The following is a 14,935-nucleotide window of genomic DNA, read 5'->3' as shown; positions in this document are numbered from 1 at the left end:
AAAGATAAAATAGATCCAGTTATGGGCTTATGGCCTGGTGTGGTACTAGCCTGGGGGTATCACTGTCTGCTGCTTTCATTTCCTTTGCCCCCGTAGCCAGTGAGATATGGCTGCCTTGAAGCAGCATGGTGGGACTGTTTTACCAACAGCTGATGTTGCCAGACGTAACCAGAGCTCAGAACACCTCATAGACTCCTGTGGGAGAGTCTCCAACTTCCTGCTGTTGAAACACTACATTCCTCAGTGTTAGCTGTTCCTGAGGCTGGCTATTTCTTTAGGATCAAATTCTCACAACCGGCATTTTAAGCTATGCCACACTTAAAAGTGTCTGATGTACACTGCACCCAAAACAGCTTAGTGTATTTGTCCAGCACATGGGATCTTACCCAAACCTGGGGTGCAGATCGGCTCTGCTACGTATTAGCTACGGGATTTGGGCCGGGATGATGAGGATTTGGTTTAGAACAAGCACATGGCATATACTAAGAACCACAAATATTGTATCGTAAAATTATTAATAACAGTATTGCCTTTATAGCCTTCCCAAGGACTGACAAGAGAGTTCTCTGGGCTCTGCCTGCTCCTGGGCCCTGTGTGGGGAATCCTCTATCTTAGCCCTCCTGATGATTCCTAATGGAGGTATTTTGTCCTCTAATTGGTCATTAACAGTATGCCTCCATTGTTTTTCTCTGCCTACTGGGACAATCATTGGATCTTTCTGGGAAACACCCACCAGAACCCTGCCAGACAGCTCACAGGGAATGTTGGTGGCACCTTAGCTGTGTTTCTTGGACTCTAACTGTGTCTCATGTCTCTGCTAGCAAGTCTGCATGGCCTTGACATGTTTCTCGATGACGGGTACTCCAGCCGCACTGAGATGCCCAGGTAAGGAGACCCCACCCAGCAGTGCCAGACTCCAGGTCAACATCACATCTGGGCCCACTGGGCTGGACCCCTCTAGTTCCTCCCTGGGTCAGATGTCATTTTTTCCTTTAGGTGCTAAGGCTCAAACCCAGAGTTTCACACATTCAAGGCACGAGTTTTGTGCCTAGCTCTGCATTATAGACCCCTCAAATGTCATTTGTAAATGGGGCTAGGCTTTGGTAGGGGAAAAGATGGATTGTGCATTGTTTTACTTGGAGGGAAACAATGGCCGCTTCTTATTATGGGTGTCTCTCTGCAAAACAGCATCGCTTTTCAGGCATCCCAGTTCTTCCTTGCGTAGGACTATGTAGAATGCCAGAGATGTCCCCAGTCAGTGCAAAGTTTGACCCTCACCCCACCGCTCTAGACCCCTCAGCAGATGGGGGAATTGCTCTCCTCCAATACTGCTTGCTTGGGCCACCTCATGAGAATGACAGTCTCCTGGGAGAACCAAGTGAAGTGAATTATCCTTCCCTGGCCCTGTCCTCCCTTCCCTGGGCCCTCAAGGGCAGAGGCAAGTTTCCCTGTCAGGCTGGAACAGGGCCTGAGGCTTGCTTGAGTCAGGGCTGCTAGAGGAAGATGGAGCCCTGGCCCGCCTGGCCTGGCTTTCACCAAGAGGCTGTCTGTACACATTTCTTAGTTGCCGAGAGTAGAGCTTTTGTTGACAGAGTTGGTGGATACCAGGCACCTGCAGGACAGGATGGGGTGGGGTGCAATGGGCTTACCCAGACCCGCTCTACCATGCCAGCACCCAATCTGCCCTGAACCTCGGGGCCTTTTACACAGCTCACGCTGAGCCAGTGCTTGCTCCATGCAGTGGCCCTCCAGGTCCCGGTGTCGTGAGCACATCTTACTGTCTCCTCCGTTTCCAGAGACGGATGGCTCTCCCGTGCCATCTCCTTTCTAGACCGGCTCTTCATCTGGCTCGGGATTCGCAGGGACTAGACTCCAGTGGCCAGCAGCGCTCCAGGATGTGGTGGCCAGCAGAAACCCTCTCCAGCTGCCATCCAAGCCTGTCTCCTCAGGCCTGGGCCTCAGCTACTCAGAACGAGTGTTTGCCTTGTTCTTCCCCTGGTACTGTGGATGACAGGTGGCTGGGTAAGAGCAGGGACTGTGCCCCACCTGGCAGAGTCCCGAGGCCCTGGTCCTGGGCCACAACTCTTGAAGCACCGTGCCTGTCTGGCAACAGCTGGAGCCCTTGTGTCTGTCTTCCCAGAGAAGTTCATGCAGAAATTCTCAGGCTCCCATGGTCTCAATGACTGCGCACTGACTAATTCTGGTGGCTGTCCTTGAGGCTTATCTTAAAGGCACTATTCCCCAATCACCCCAAGATTCTGTTGTTCTTCCGATGGGCAGGGAACCTTTTTTCTGCAAAGGGTAGTTTGTGATTTGGACATTTGTAGCATCACTCATGGGCTACACCATAAAGGCAGACACAACTGTCCTGTCACATACCAGGGCCACACCACATGATGCTGTGACCTCATAAGGCTGACCAGCCCCCAGATTGGTAGTGAAGATCTGTTGGCAGTTGACATCCTCTCTGGGTGTGTCCCTAGATGAATTGGGGCAGGACACCCTACTCCTCACTGGACAAGTAGCCTCTGCATGTCCTGCACTTCCCCTCTGCTCAGCTCTCCAGCCCTGCTTCCCTCACCATCTGAGACACATGTCCAGTTTGCATCTGTCTGAAAACTCTGCTGCTCCTTGCTGCTCCCATGCAAGCTCAGCAGCAGGGACACAGGCAGACCAGTACTGACAAGACAGTGGCACACAGGGTGTCCAGGTATGGCCTCTAGAGGTGGGGATGCATGCTTCTCGCAGAGATGTGGGTGCCAAACTCGGTATCTGACAACTCAGGACTCGTCGCCCAAGGCTCCAGGGCAAGTGGATGCCCCTCTCCCTGTCCGGTGACATTGTTCTCAAGCCCATCTCGTCAGACACGCTTCCACAAGGGAGTCACACATAGAAGGCAACTGCTTCTGCGGTTGCCCTGCTCTGCCCATGCTTGAGCACCTTCACAGATGGGCTAGGGAAATTCTTGTTGCCTTTAGTTATGGACAACTTTGTGAGCAAGGAGGCAACTTGCCCATAGCCCAGGCATTTGGCAGATGCAGCTGAGGCTTGAATACAGGACCTGGAAGTTGTGGACCTTAAGCTCCATGTGAACCCCCCTCCCCCCAGAGACAAACTTGGGTTCCTGTCTCCACCCGTGCTTTACTGGTGATCCTGAATCTAACCTGCAGCCTTTCTCTCTGCATGCTCCAGAACCCTTGAGAAACCACAGAGAAATCACCCTCAGTCTAGACGATGGTGCTGCACTGAGCAGAGGAACACACTGGCACTCCGGCACTGAGGGTGGGGTGGAGACACCAAACACAGGATCACTTTAGATAAAGGCGCTCCTCACAGGTAGCACAGCTGCTTCAGGGAATCCGCCTCTTCCCAAACCTTTAACCAGAAGAGTGGCTGGCCCTGGACTCACGTCATCCTCTTCATGACTCTCTGCTAGGTCTAACACTGCTGCCCTGAGAGCCAGAAATTCTGTCATGGAGAATGGCCCAGGGATGATACCTACCCTTGTAGTCCAGATAGGCCTGACCAATTTCCAAAACAATTGATCTTCCTACCCAGCCTCATTCGGCTTGGTTCTGTGTAAGACCACTGCCCGGTGCCAGAGTCATTCTGCAGAGAAACCTGGCTGTGGAACCTGGATCTGGAAGACTTGCCTGGTACACCAGTCCAAGTAATTCTCCACCTCCTGTTTCTCCCAGCCCAGTAGGTAGTTCTCTGCCTTTTGCTTCTGCTCTGCCTCTCTGGGCACTAGACTGTAGACAATCACACCAAGGAAGTTCCCTGTCCACCTTTCCCACTGATGAGTAAAGCCCTCCATAGTTTGATCCCCCACTCTTTCCAGCCACAGTATCCAAGCATGCTTCCCAGGACAGGAACCTTTACCATTTCAAAAATGTTATTTGCAAACAACAGTAAATCCAGCTTTAAGGACTTTCAAAAGTGTTGTTCTAAACACTAAGTGGAATATTCTCCTTTTTTGTCTGAAAAATCCCTTGTTTGAAAGGGATCTCTTTTTTGTTCGTTTTTAGTTTTGGTGCCACACCCAGCAATGTTCAGGGGTTAGTCCTAGGTCTGTGCTCGGGAATTACTTCGGGCAGTGCGCAGAGGACTGTATGTGATTGAACCCAGGTTGGCCAAAGGTAAGGCAAGCACTGTACTCTGTCTCTTCAAAGATGAAGCAAAGCGAAATGACTATGCTGGTCTACATAAAATGATTGACCCACTGAGAAATGGAACAGTGTCATGCATACCAGTGATTCACTCTCACAAGACTTGGATCGGGGACGCATCTCATCTTTTCCAGGAAAAGGAAAGAAAACAGTTAATACAGCTCAGTACCTTGTTATTAATTTAATAACAGACCAAAAGTAGGCTGACACCACAGCAGATATTCTAGAATGACTATCATGGCTAAGGTTTTATTTTTGATTGACAAAATATGGGCCCTCTACACTATCCCTTTCTCACATTCCTATCTACCAAAGGATTTGGTTTTCTACAGTACCAAGAGGGAATACCAACCATTATTTCTTTGTGGGTCCAAGTTCCCAAAGCAGGGAGCAGCACAGACCCAGCCAGGGATGAAAGGCACCCCTAGTTTCCTCAATGAAGTGGGGGAGCTCTGAGCACTGTCCCCATAACGCCCCTTCCCTGACTGTGCCCTACAGGCTCAGCTCTTCTGCTGGATGAGGGAGCAACTCCAGTTCCTCAGTAAAGGCTAGGAATTTGAATTGGTGTCAGGACCAAGTGAAAAACACAGCATATTGATGCATTAAGTATTATTTACAAGCCTTGCCCATGATAAAGACACAGTCAGTGAACTCTGTGACATTCATTTCAAGGGAGAAAAGGTTACGGCAATAAGCTGCATCATATTAACTTGGACCCCTTTTTATGTGACCAGTAGGTTTACATGATTTTAAAGACCATAATAATCACCCTTCTCTGAAACCACCAAACATTCAATATACATATTTACAGTAAGTAGGTAGAGGGGTGTGTGTGCGTGTGCGCACGCATGTACACACACACACACACACACACACACACAAACACTCTGAAACCAAGAGGTAGTTTGTCACCATTTAAAAAATAAATCAATCCTTAATTTTCTGTCACAGAGTGGGTGACCAGTGGTGAAATATTAATTATTGAAAATTATTGATTAAATAAAAAACAACTCACAAAATTTCAGTAGAGTATCACATTTACAAGTAAACATAAATACAATCATATTTTAATTTCTTGTTCTCTGAAAACTGCTAATGACTGCTGGTCAGTTTTATGTATTTTCTCTGTAACTCAAGGACTGTCTTTGGCTACCTATATAACTTGCTGGCAGTCACAATAGATTCTAGTTTACAACTCTAACTCTCCCTATTTTGTGGAGGATTCAATACAAGCTCTGTATACATATTTTAAATTTTTGAACTTCATTTGGGATTCCTTAGAAAAAGTGCCAGGCTTGTCTAGAGAAAACCAGATTCCCAAACCCCCCATGCCAAGAGAAGTGCAATGAATTCACACTACACCTGGGGAAAAAAGCAACATCTATTGTTCTCAGAGTCTGATTCTCTTCCTCACAGCAAGGAAAGTCTCTCTCCAGGTGCACTGGGGCTGTTTCCTTGCCAGGGAAAGAGGGCTCTCTCAGGCCAGAGCGGGGAAGTCCTCAGGGTCATCTGGGTTGGGAGCAATGTCTTGTATCTAAAAAAGAGAAGAGAAAACCAACTGTCATTCAGCCAGTTCTATGGGGTATGAAGCCTTGCTCTGGACAGGGAAAGGACACTGAGGATTCTGTGCACAGGGAAGCACCTCCCTTTCCCCAATCTGGGCACCTCCTGTAAAAATGCAGAATGCTTTCTCTACAGTGGAACACTGATAAGGAAATGATGATCCAAGACAACTTCTGCCCTTCGGATAGGTGTCATAACTTTCACTGAAGTTCCCGAGGGACTCGGCATCTAACAGTTTGGTGTCAAAGGTTGTGCCACATTCCGGTCTGGTACTGTGCACTGGACATAAGCCTGTGCCGAGACGAAGTAATCCCAAAGCTATGTCTCTCACCCCGAGATGGCACAGCCTGTTGTTTTGAAGAGTCTGTGTTCTCTGCAATGGGAAAGGCATGGATTTGGATCCTTCCCAACCTGCTCTCAATTACACCCAGAAATACACCACTGGCTTGGTCCTTGCTTAAGTGAAGTTTGACACCAAGGCCCTTGCAAGAGCTCACACTAGGGTGTGGGCAGGGGACTTAGGCAGCCAGAGAAATGTCTCCATGAGCAGCCAGCACGACAAGGCTGCCAGGCCACAATGGCGCAGGGAAACTCTCCCAGGAACAGGGATATTCACTCATGCATCTCCTTGGAGAGCTTTTAGGATGGGCCTGTGATGCTACATGGTACTAAGAAAACACTGGGAAAATTGGAATAGGCCAATGTTTTGCCTCTGTTGTCTACTTAAAGATATCACTCCCCTGATGCTAACCCCACCAGAAAGAAAAAAAAATTGTAAGTGGAGAGAATGCTTCAGGGACTGATTTGGTCTAAGAGAAAGAATCAGAGCTCTGAGGATCTACTCAGGTAAATAGGCCAGGGTGGAGAAGTCCTGTCAAGTAAAATGGCAAAAATGGCAACAGGCTGTGCCATCTCGGGGTGAAAGATGTTTTCACAATCCTGAGCCACAGTTACTGCAGTACAGTGGGTAGAACACTTGCCTTGCATGTCACTGACCTGTGTTTGATCCCCAGAACCCATCTTGTCCCCTAAGTCTGTGCCCCTCCTCCTCCAAGCACAGAGCCAAGAGTAAGCCCTGAGTACAGGCGGGTGTGGGTGTGGCCCCCAATTCAAAATAAAATAGATTTCACTGAGAAACCAGGAATAAAGTGGTGTTGGCTGAGAAATGGGCGAAAATGGTTTGAGGCGCGGTAAGCTGGAAAGGCTACAGGAAGCTGTGAAGCCCTAGGATTCTTGCTAACCCATATGAATGCTGAGCCAGTTGGCAAGCAGGTCTGATGAGAGAGTGTTTTCACAATCCTGAGCCACAGTTACTGCAGACTACACCGCCAGGATGACCCAGGTACAGGAGAGTCTGCGCGGCTGATTTCCAGGAGGCCAACTAAAGAAGTGGCCCCACTTCAAACGTGCCAACAGCACTAACAGGGAAGGAGCTGAAGGCAGAACGGAATGACTCTTCACGTCCAGTGGAAGTGTTCAGCACGCTCTCATGCTCTCCCTCCACCCAGAATCTGGAGTCCAGCACTCACCACTTCTGCCCTGGGTACATAGTTCTCTGCCCTTCTGATCCTTCCCCGGCCTCCCCGGGAGCCGCCTCTGGCCCCGCGTCCAGGACGTGGGAGGCTCCCAAAGTTGATCTCCAGTTGGGAGGTGATGTCATTCGCCGCTTTCCGGAAAACATGGGCCTCATCCTCATAGTCCTCCTTCACCATCTGAAATACAGTCACAGCATCAAATACACGCATCCATGAGCTCACTCTGCCAGCAGAACAGGGTGGCAGTCTGCTGATCGCCAAAGCAGGTGACAAGTCATGTTGGAGCCACCTCGCAGGCCCTAGGAAGAGGGTATCTGCATTCTGCAGTCATTGAATCCAAACTAACTTTTTAACATTGTTTCAGGAAAGACCAATGTCTATCAGTTAAAGAGGCGAGCAAGATGTGGGCAGTGCCACCCCTGGAGGGCACTGGAAGGATGGAGTGTGCCACTAGGTTCCAGTGCAACTGGGGCTCCTCTCTCTGTTTTTTGCTGTCTTGGAGCCACACCCAGTGGTAAAGGGTTGGGGGAAGTTGTGGAGGTTGTTCCGAATAGTGTTTGGAGGACCATGCAGTGCCAGGATGAGCCAGGCTATCTCTCTGGCCCTGGGGGGTGGGGGCGAACACTGTTTGTTCTCTCAAAGGTGGTGGATTTCCAGAGGCCAGTGTGTTTTGTTTTGTTTTTTTCTAAAAAGGAGGTAGGCAGGCCAAGATGTAAGATTTTGGCCAAGAATGTGGGTCAGGTGGCAAAGCATGATCTTCCATATATGTATAAGGCCTGGGTGGGCTCCACAATCCTGATGGATTTGACTCCCACAGCAATCATAAGTGTGTGTGCATGTATATATGTGCATAGAAGTGTATACAAGCTTGGATATAACCAACAGCAATCAATAGAACTGTATTATAAGAGGCGTATTTTGCTGAGAGTAAATCTTTTAATTCTGTCTTTAGTCACAAATCCTACTCTAATAAATAGGGATTATCATCTTCCTAGAGTAGAACTTCATGGAGAAACTCCTTTCACATGGAAGCTAACTGTACACATACCACAAGGTTAAAAAGTGTGGTATTTACAATAAATAACTCGGGCTGGAGCGATAACACAGTGGTAGGGCATTTGCCTTGCATGCAGCCAGCCCGGACGTGCCAGGTTCGATTCCTCCGCCCCTCTTGGAGAGTCTGGCAAGCTACAGAGAGTATCTCGCCCACATGGCAAAGCCGTGACGTATGCCAAACACAGTAACGACAAGTCTCACAATGGAGATGTTACTGGGCCCGCTCGAGCAAATCGATGAACAATGGGAGGACAGTGCTATAGTGCTACAATTCTGACTCCAAATATAGAAAAATGACAAAAACTGAGTATGGTTTATCTGAGGGTTGCTACCAATGCTGCATAAATAACTTAAGCTACTTTAAAACAATTTTTTAACATAGCCTAAGCTGAGTCAGAGTAACAGTACAGAAGACAGGGTGCTTTGCTGCACATGGCTGACTCAGGTTCTATCCCCAGCCCCCTCCAAGTCCTCCAAGCACAACTAGGAGTGATCCCAGAGCACAGAGCCAGGAGTAAGCCCTAAGCACAGCCTGGTGTGAATCAAAACCAAAAAAGAAAACAAAAATTTATAGTCTAAGCCTAAACATGTATTTCTGATTTATTTCGTTGAAGTTTGTATGTTTGTTTTCTGTGTTCCACATATGAATAAAATCATCTAGTGTTTAAGGACATTTCACTATAATTTATTAAATATTTATTAAACAAGTAGATTTGGCTTTATTTCATAATATTGGATGAAACTAAGCCTTCACTTTTAAATGAAAGCGACTTACAGAAACAATGCCATTGATCTCGGAATAATATATGTAATATGAAGAATTCCCCAAATCTGTACATCAGCCTCTTCTGGCCAGATATTTATTACAGGCTTCAAGTTTAACATTAGTGCTTGCTTTAAAATTTCAGATTAAAATAAAGTGTAAAAACTGGGGATATGACTCAGTGGTAGTGAATATATGAGGCCTGGGTTCAACACACACACACACACACACACACACACACACACACACACACGTCTTAGTTCAGTGAATTCAAGTTAGAGAGGTGAAGGACAGGACTTGGGCACACTGGAACTGGTTATGGGGAACTACGCTGTGTGGAGGGAGGAATGGGCTCCCAGCATGTCATCTCTGGAGGCAACAGCCACATCCCACTTTGTGCAGTCAAATTTCCGCTGAGCAATGAGCGTTCAAAGAGCACAGCACATTTCACCAAGTCGGGTCTGAACTTCTCAAATAAACGTGATTGTTTGCCTTTGGATGTAAAGAACACTTTTGCCTCTTAGGGCACCCTGAGAAAAGTAAATCAGTGAATGCATAATTTGGCTTTTGCTGTTCTAAGAAAAATTTCTGACTAAAATCTTCAGTGTGATAAGATTAACAGGAACTAACGCTGTGTGGTTCACTGACACCAAACTTGATGACTCAATTAACCCAGCTGATTCAAATATTCCAGGAAGCCTCTCGGGAGATAGGGGTATGGATTTGGTGTTGACAGAGGAAGAATGGCTTCTATTTTTACCAAAAATGTCAGAAGTATGTTTCACATGCAAATGCTGCCTATGTTTTAGGCAAAGCTTTATTTTTAATACCCCAGAACAAAATGAAAGTAGATAGGAAACAGCTAATGGGCTTGTGAAAATACCTCACAGGAATTTCTTGGCAAACACAGGCCAGTGAGACAGTCCACTGAGCAGGGAGCTCTTGCCTTGCTATGTGGCTGACCCAGGTTTGATCCCTGGCACCCCTGTGGTCTGAAAAGCACTACAAGAAGTGATCCCTGAGATGAGAGCCAGGTGAAAGCCCTGAGACCCCTAGGTTTGGCCCCAAAAAATAGTTTCTTAGAGAACAAATGACAAAAATAGTTTAAAACTTACTAGTTAAGGGTTCTAAGAGCTTGGGATGGTGAAAAGAAAAGAGGATCCTTTGACATAAATAATTCTTAAATGAAATTACTTGTTGAACTAGAGGACAGGTTTTGCATTGAGGAGACCTGGATTCAATCTCCAGCATTGCAAGCTTCTCCCAAGCAACTTTGGAAGTAACCCCCAAGCATATCAGGTGTGGCCCAAAGTCCACCACCAAAAGTATTCACTCAAATACAATACAAGTATCAATGGGAACACAAACAAATCTATGTGATATAAAATTCCTGGATTTGAAATGGAAAATCAATAATATCAGAGGGAAAAAAATTGCTCATTACCAACAACAAACAAATTGGCATCCTAGAGAGAAATATCTGTTATCTCATGCTGCACATTTAAAATTTGAAAATTAGAATATTTCAGTGTACCCTTAAAGATAAACGTATCATTTAATCACAATCTGCATTTTCTGATTATCAATATATGCTGACTGCTACGTTCAAAGCTGAGGTCTGCAACAAAGAGCTGAACATCAGGCCCTCACAAGAGTGAGGCTGAGAACAGTTCGACAGGACAGTTGGTGACTGGAGCAGAACCCAGTCACACTGCCAGGTTCGCTTGTGCTGTGCCTTCTGAGTTTGATGATAAGGCAGAGTACATGGAATTGCTGCCGTGAGAGCAGAACCCCACACAGTATAGCATGCTCTTACTAAGAATTAGAGCAGAAGGAAATCTTATCATGTCTCAAAACTCAAATGCAGAGCAGTTTTCCTTTGAAATGGCATTGTTGTGGAAATATTCTGATTTTTGGTCTGTTTTGTTTTGTTTTGGGGTTACACCCGTTGATGCTCAGGAGTTATTCCTGGCTCTGCTCTCAGGCATTACTCCTGGTGGTGCTCAGGGAACCACATGGGATGCTCAGGATTTAACTGGGGGTCAGCCACATGTCCTACCTGCTGTACTATTTCTCCAGCCCCTGCACCTCATTTTAAAGACAAAAAATAAAGTACAATTAACATGCAGTATTTTAACTGTCTCAGCAAATGTACTGTTACTACAACTACCTTATATTTAATTATCAACAGGTCAAGTTTCAATCCCTTTTCTTAATGAAAAATTTCACAGTAAAAACTAGCAAATGTCACCTTGGATTACTCTTAGGTAGGAACTAGAATGCCAACTACTGATGTTCTATTTTCAAAACAGAAATAGAAATACCCATTTCAATTCTAATAAGGTGACATCAAAGGGTACCTCTAGATTCAAAATATCATACTCACATCATCTCTGTATTTGGACTTGTGTATCACCACTGCTTTGGAAGGGACGGTGGACTCAGGTTTCCGAATGTTAAACTCAGGCTTTGGTCTGGTCTGTTCTTGAAGATTTTTCCATTCATCTAAGGTCATCTCTTGAACTTGAGTTTCTTCTACTTCCAATTCAGGAACTCTATAAAGAAGTATAAAGACTCATTTATGAATGGGTTCGAAATACCTGCATTTTCAAGTAAAAGCCACATCCGTCAGCTTAACATATTTTCATGGCGCTGAATCTCAAATCTAATAAGAGCAAGGAACTATTTGAGGGACTAGGATGAGAGGCTAAACATTTAGCCAGTGAGCTTGCTCCCGCCACTTAGATGGCTTCCTGAGCATGGCTGGGCATAGCCCTAAACACAGCCAGGCCCAAGAACGGAACTGTCAAGCCTACAAGTCTAGGCTGAGCACTACATCAGGAATGGTCCTAGGGCCACAGAGAACTGCTGGGAGTGGCCCCATTAAGAACATGAAGAAAATCTTTGAGCCAAAATCTTCTTTATTTTGTTTTCACATTTTATATTATCATTATTAAGTGAAGATAGTTCCTATGCTCAAAGCAGTTTCTAAAAATGGGACCATCATCCTCCCATGACATTTCCAGGCACCCATTCCAGACGGTCTCAGGCACAAAATGAGATGGTCATAGAGGAAACTGGAGGAGCTCCTGAGACAAACCAAATCTAGAAAAGCATGAACAGAGGTTACATGACCCTGGTTCACAAATACGTACTTTTATGAACATCCTTTAAATTGGAGAATTTTGTGCTGCAAAAAAGATACCCCATAAAAGGGCTGAAAATATTTATAAATCAGATGTATGATAAGGAATTTATATCTAGAATGACAGTTCCATTATAACCATAAATAAATGACCCAAATAAAAAATAGGAAAGGCGGGGCTGGAGCAATAGCACAGCGGGTAGGGCGTTTGCCTTGCACGCAGCCAACATGACCGACACAGGTTCAATTCCCAGCACCCCATATGGTCCCCTGAGCACCGCCAGGGGCAATTCCTGAGTGCATGAGCCAGGAGTAACCCCTGAGCATCGCCGGGTGTGACCCAAAAAGCAAAAAAAAAAAAAAAAATAGGAAAGGCTCTGAATAAACACTCTGCCAAAGCAAGGAAACATGCAATAAAATGGTCAATATCATCAGCCTTGAGGAAAATGCAAATTAACATTACAATGAGTTACAACACTCACTAGGATAGTTAGAATAAAAGACAAATCTTGAAATTGATAAACAAGCCAGAAAAATTTCTCCAGACACTTGTGTATGGCTGAGACATCCAGGGCATCAGGGCAGATCAGTCCAGTGTCCACCCAAACAGAGTCTTGCAGCCACTTGCTCCCACACTCCACAAAATCACCACCATGCCCCTGGCCAGACTCCACGGTCTCCAGACTGGGCTTCACCCAGAAAATTAATCTGCTGAAAAATTCATGTATGTGGGTTTTGTGACTGAGATCTTCAGGCTTTTCTCAGAGTCAGGATTGGCTATCATCCCACAACTCTCAGTAGTTCCAGAAGCCCAGGAAGTCTTGGCCATACTCCAAATCCATCCCCCAGTTAAAAATTTAACTCCACTTGTACCACCCCCTTAAAAGTTTTGGACTTCTTGGAGCACATGGATGCAAATGCAACCAGGCAACATTTCAATCTCTACAACACTGATAAATCAGTAGTAGCACACCAGATTGGATAGGATGTAACGCAGAAGGCAATCAATCTCGATTAACAAAACATGAATACAGAGCCTTAATGTTACTACAACATGTTAATAATCTCACTTCGTGTCTCCATGATGAGACGCAACAATTTACACTAGTTTTCGTCTAAGGAAACATTTTTTGATCATTCTGCTAGCAAAATTATTGATAAACAATATAAATTATTGAGGGTCTGCTATGGGGCAGGCTTAAGGGATGGTTGGGGAAATTGGAGACAATGGTGGAGGGAAGATGTTACGGTAATGGAATTGGTGTTGAAATACTGAATGCTTGTAACAAATCATCATCAACAACTTGCAAACATCAACAACTTGCAAACCACAGAGGGTTTTTTTTTAAATTTTAATTAGTGAAACACCATAAGGTACATACAGAGTTTATATAAAGTGTAGGGGGGAAATTTACATTTATAAGCCTTACCTATTCCACGCAAATTCCAAGCGGGTAGGGCGTTTGCCTTGCACGCAGCCGACCTGGGCCAACCCGGGTTCAATTCCTTCACCCCTCTGGGAGCTACCGAGTATCTCGATCACATGGCAAAGCCTGGAAAGCTCCCCATGACGTATTCGATATGCCAAAAACAGTAACAAGTCTCACAATGGAGACATTCCTCGTGCCCGCTCAAGCATTAATAAAGAATTGTTTTAAAGTTTTATTGACAGGTAAGATGACTATTACCATGAGATCCAAGTATAAAATAAAATTTAATGTAATATCCTTTTAAAAAAGAATAAAAAAATACACTGTTGAAGAGAATGCAAAAAGTTTGGCAGAGGCCCTCAGGAATTCAAACATTTTGGACAGCACAGAAACCTGTTACATGTGAGGCCCTGGGTTTGAGCTCCAGAAGCAGAGAGGGAATAAAAGCAAACTGTTACCGTCTGATCTAGTCACTTCACTCTTGGCACATGCCCAAGTAAAGTTACCATCTATGCTTCTGAATCTGCAGGATGCTCTACACTCAGGGCATGTGGATGCAGCTGCTAAAAGCGCAGAGTCCAGAAGCACACGTGTGAGCCCTGTTGCAAGCTGGGAGGAGAATGACAGCCATAACTACGCCTCAGGCAGAATGAGGTCCCAAACAAGCGTCAGGGTAAGCATCACAAAGGAATGGCCGCTGTGGTGAGCAGTGTGGTCATGGGTATCTGACCACAACCACTGTGCAAGCCAGAGTGAAAACAACAGTTAGAAATGCGCAAGCACCAAGTCCAGGCACACGAAACCCCCACACCCACCCGATCACTGAAATACGGAGGACATGAGGGAATCACAACTAAAACATTTTTTACTTAAAAAATGAGTTAAATATATGTTAAGCAAAATAAACGGCATATGAAGTTTACATATGAATCTAACTATGTTCCCATATACAGAAAGGGGAAATTCAGAGAAACAAAGCAGACTACTGGGAGAAAAGGGAATGAGAGTGACTGCCTGCCTAATGACGGTGAAAAGGAGGAGAGAGGGCAGGAGGATAGATGAAGGATGGAAAAAAGAAAGCACAGACTGCATGTCCCGGCTGAAGGTGTATGTGCTGTGGAGCTCCGTAGGGACAGACCAATGTGACTCACCACAGTGTTCCACACCAACAGGTGCAGTGCCAAGTGTGTGAGTATCTGACACCATCCTCAAGTGCAGCACTCAGATACAAAACTGATTTTGAAATGATACAAAATAACTATCCTACTACTAGT

General features: G+C 45.6%; 1 protein-coding gene across 1 annotated transcript in view; it reads right to left on the bottom strand.

Annotated features, from left to right (window-relative positions):
- Window positions 1-5,532: 5,532 nt before the first annotated feature.
- Window positions 5,533-14,935, bottom strand: part of LOC130045773 (intracellular hyaluronan-binding protein 4-like) — a 34,898-nt gene continuing 25,495 nt past the window's right edge. Inside the window, exons 6-8 of the mRNA XM_056138630.1 lie at window positions 11,473-11,641; window positions 7,262-7,444; window positions 5,533-5,703 (exon numbers count right to left, since the gene is read on the bottom strand). Of these exons, the coding sequence (XP_055994605.1) occupies window positions 5,647-5,703; window positions 7,262-7,444; window positions 11,473-11,641 (409 nt within the window). The 3' untranslated portion in view covers window positions 5,533-5,646. The remainder of the gene's footprint in view (window positions 5,704-7,261; window positions 7,445-11,472; window positions 11,642-14,935) is intronic.

The sequence above is a fragment of the Sorex fumeus genome, unplaced genomic scaffold, assembly GCF_029834395.1.
Source record: "Sorex fumeus unplaced genomic scaffold, SorFum_2.1 ptg000129l, whole genome shotgun sequence".
In the NCBI taxonomy this organism is placed as follows: Eukaryota; Metazoa; Chordata; class Mammalia; order Eulipotyphla; family Soricidae; genus Sorex; species Sorex fumeus.
The sequence above is the reverse complement of the archived record's forward strand: the minus strand, read 5'-3'. Positions and strand labels throughout refer to the sequence as shown.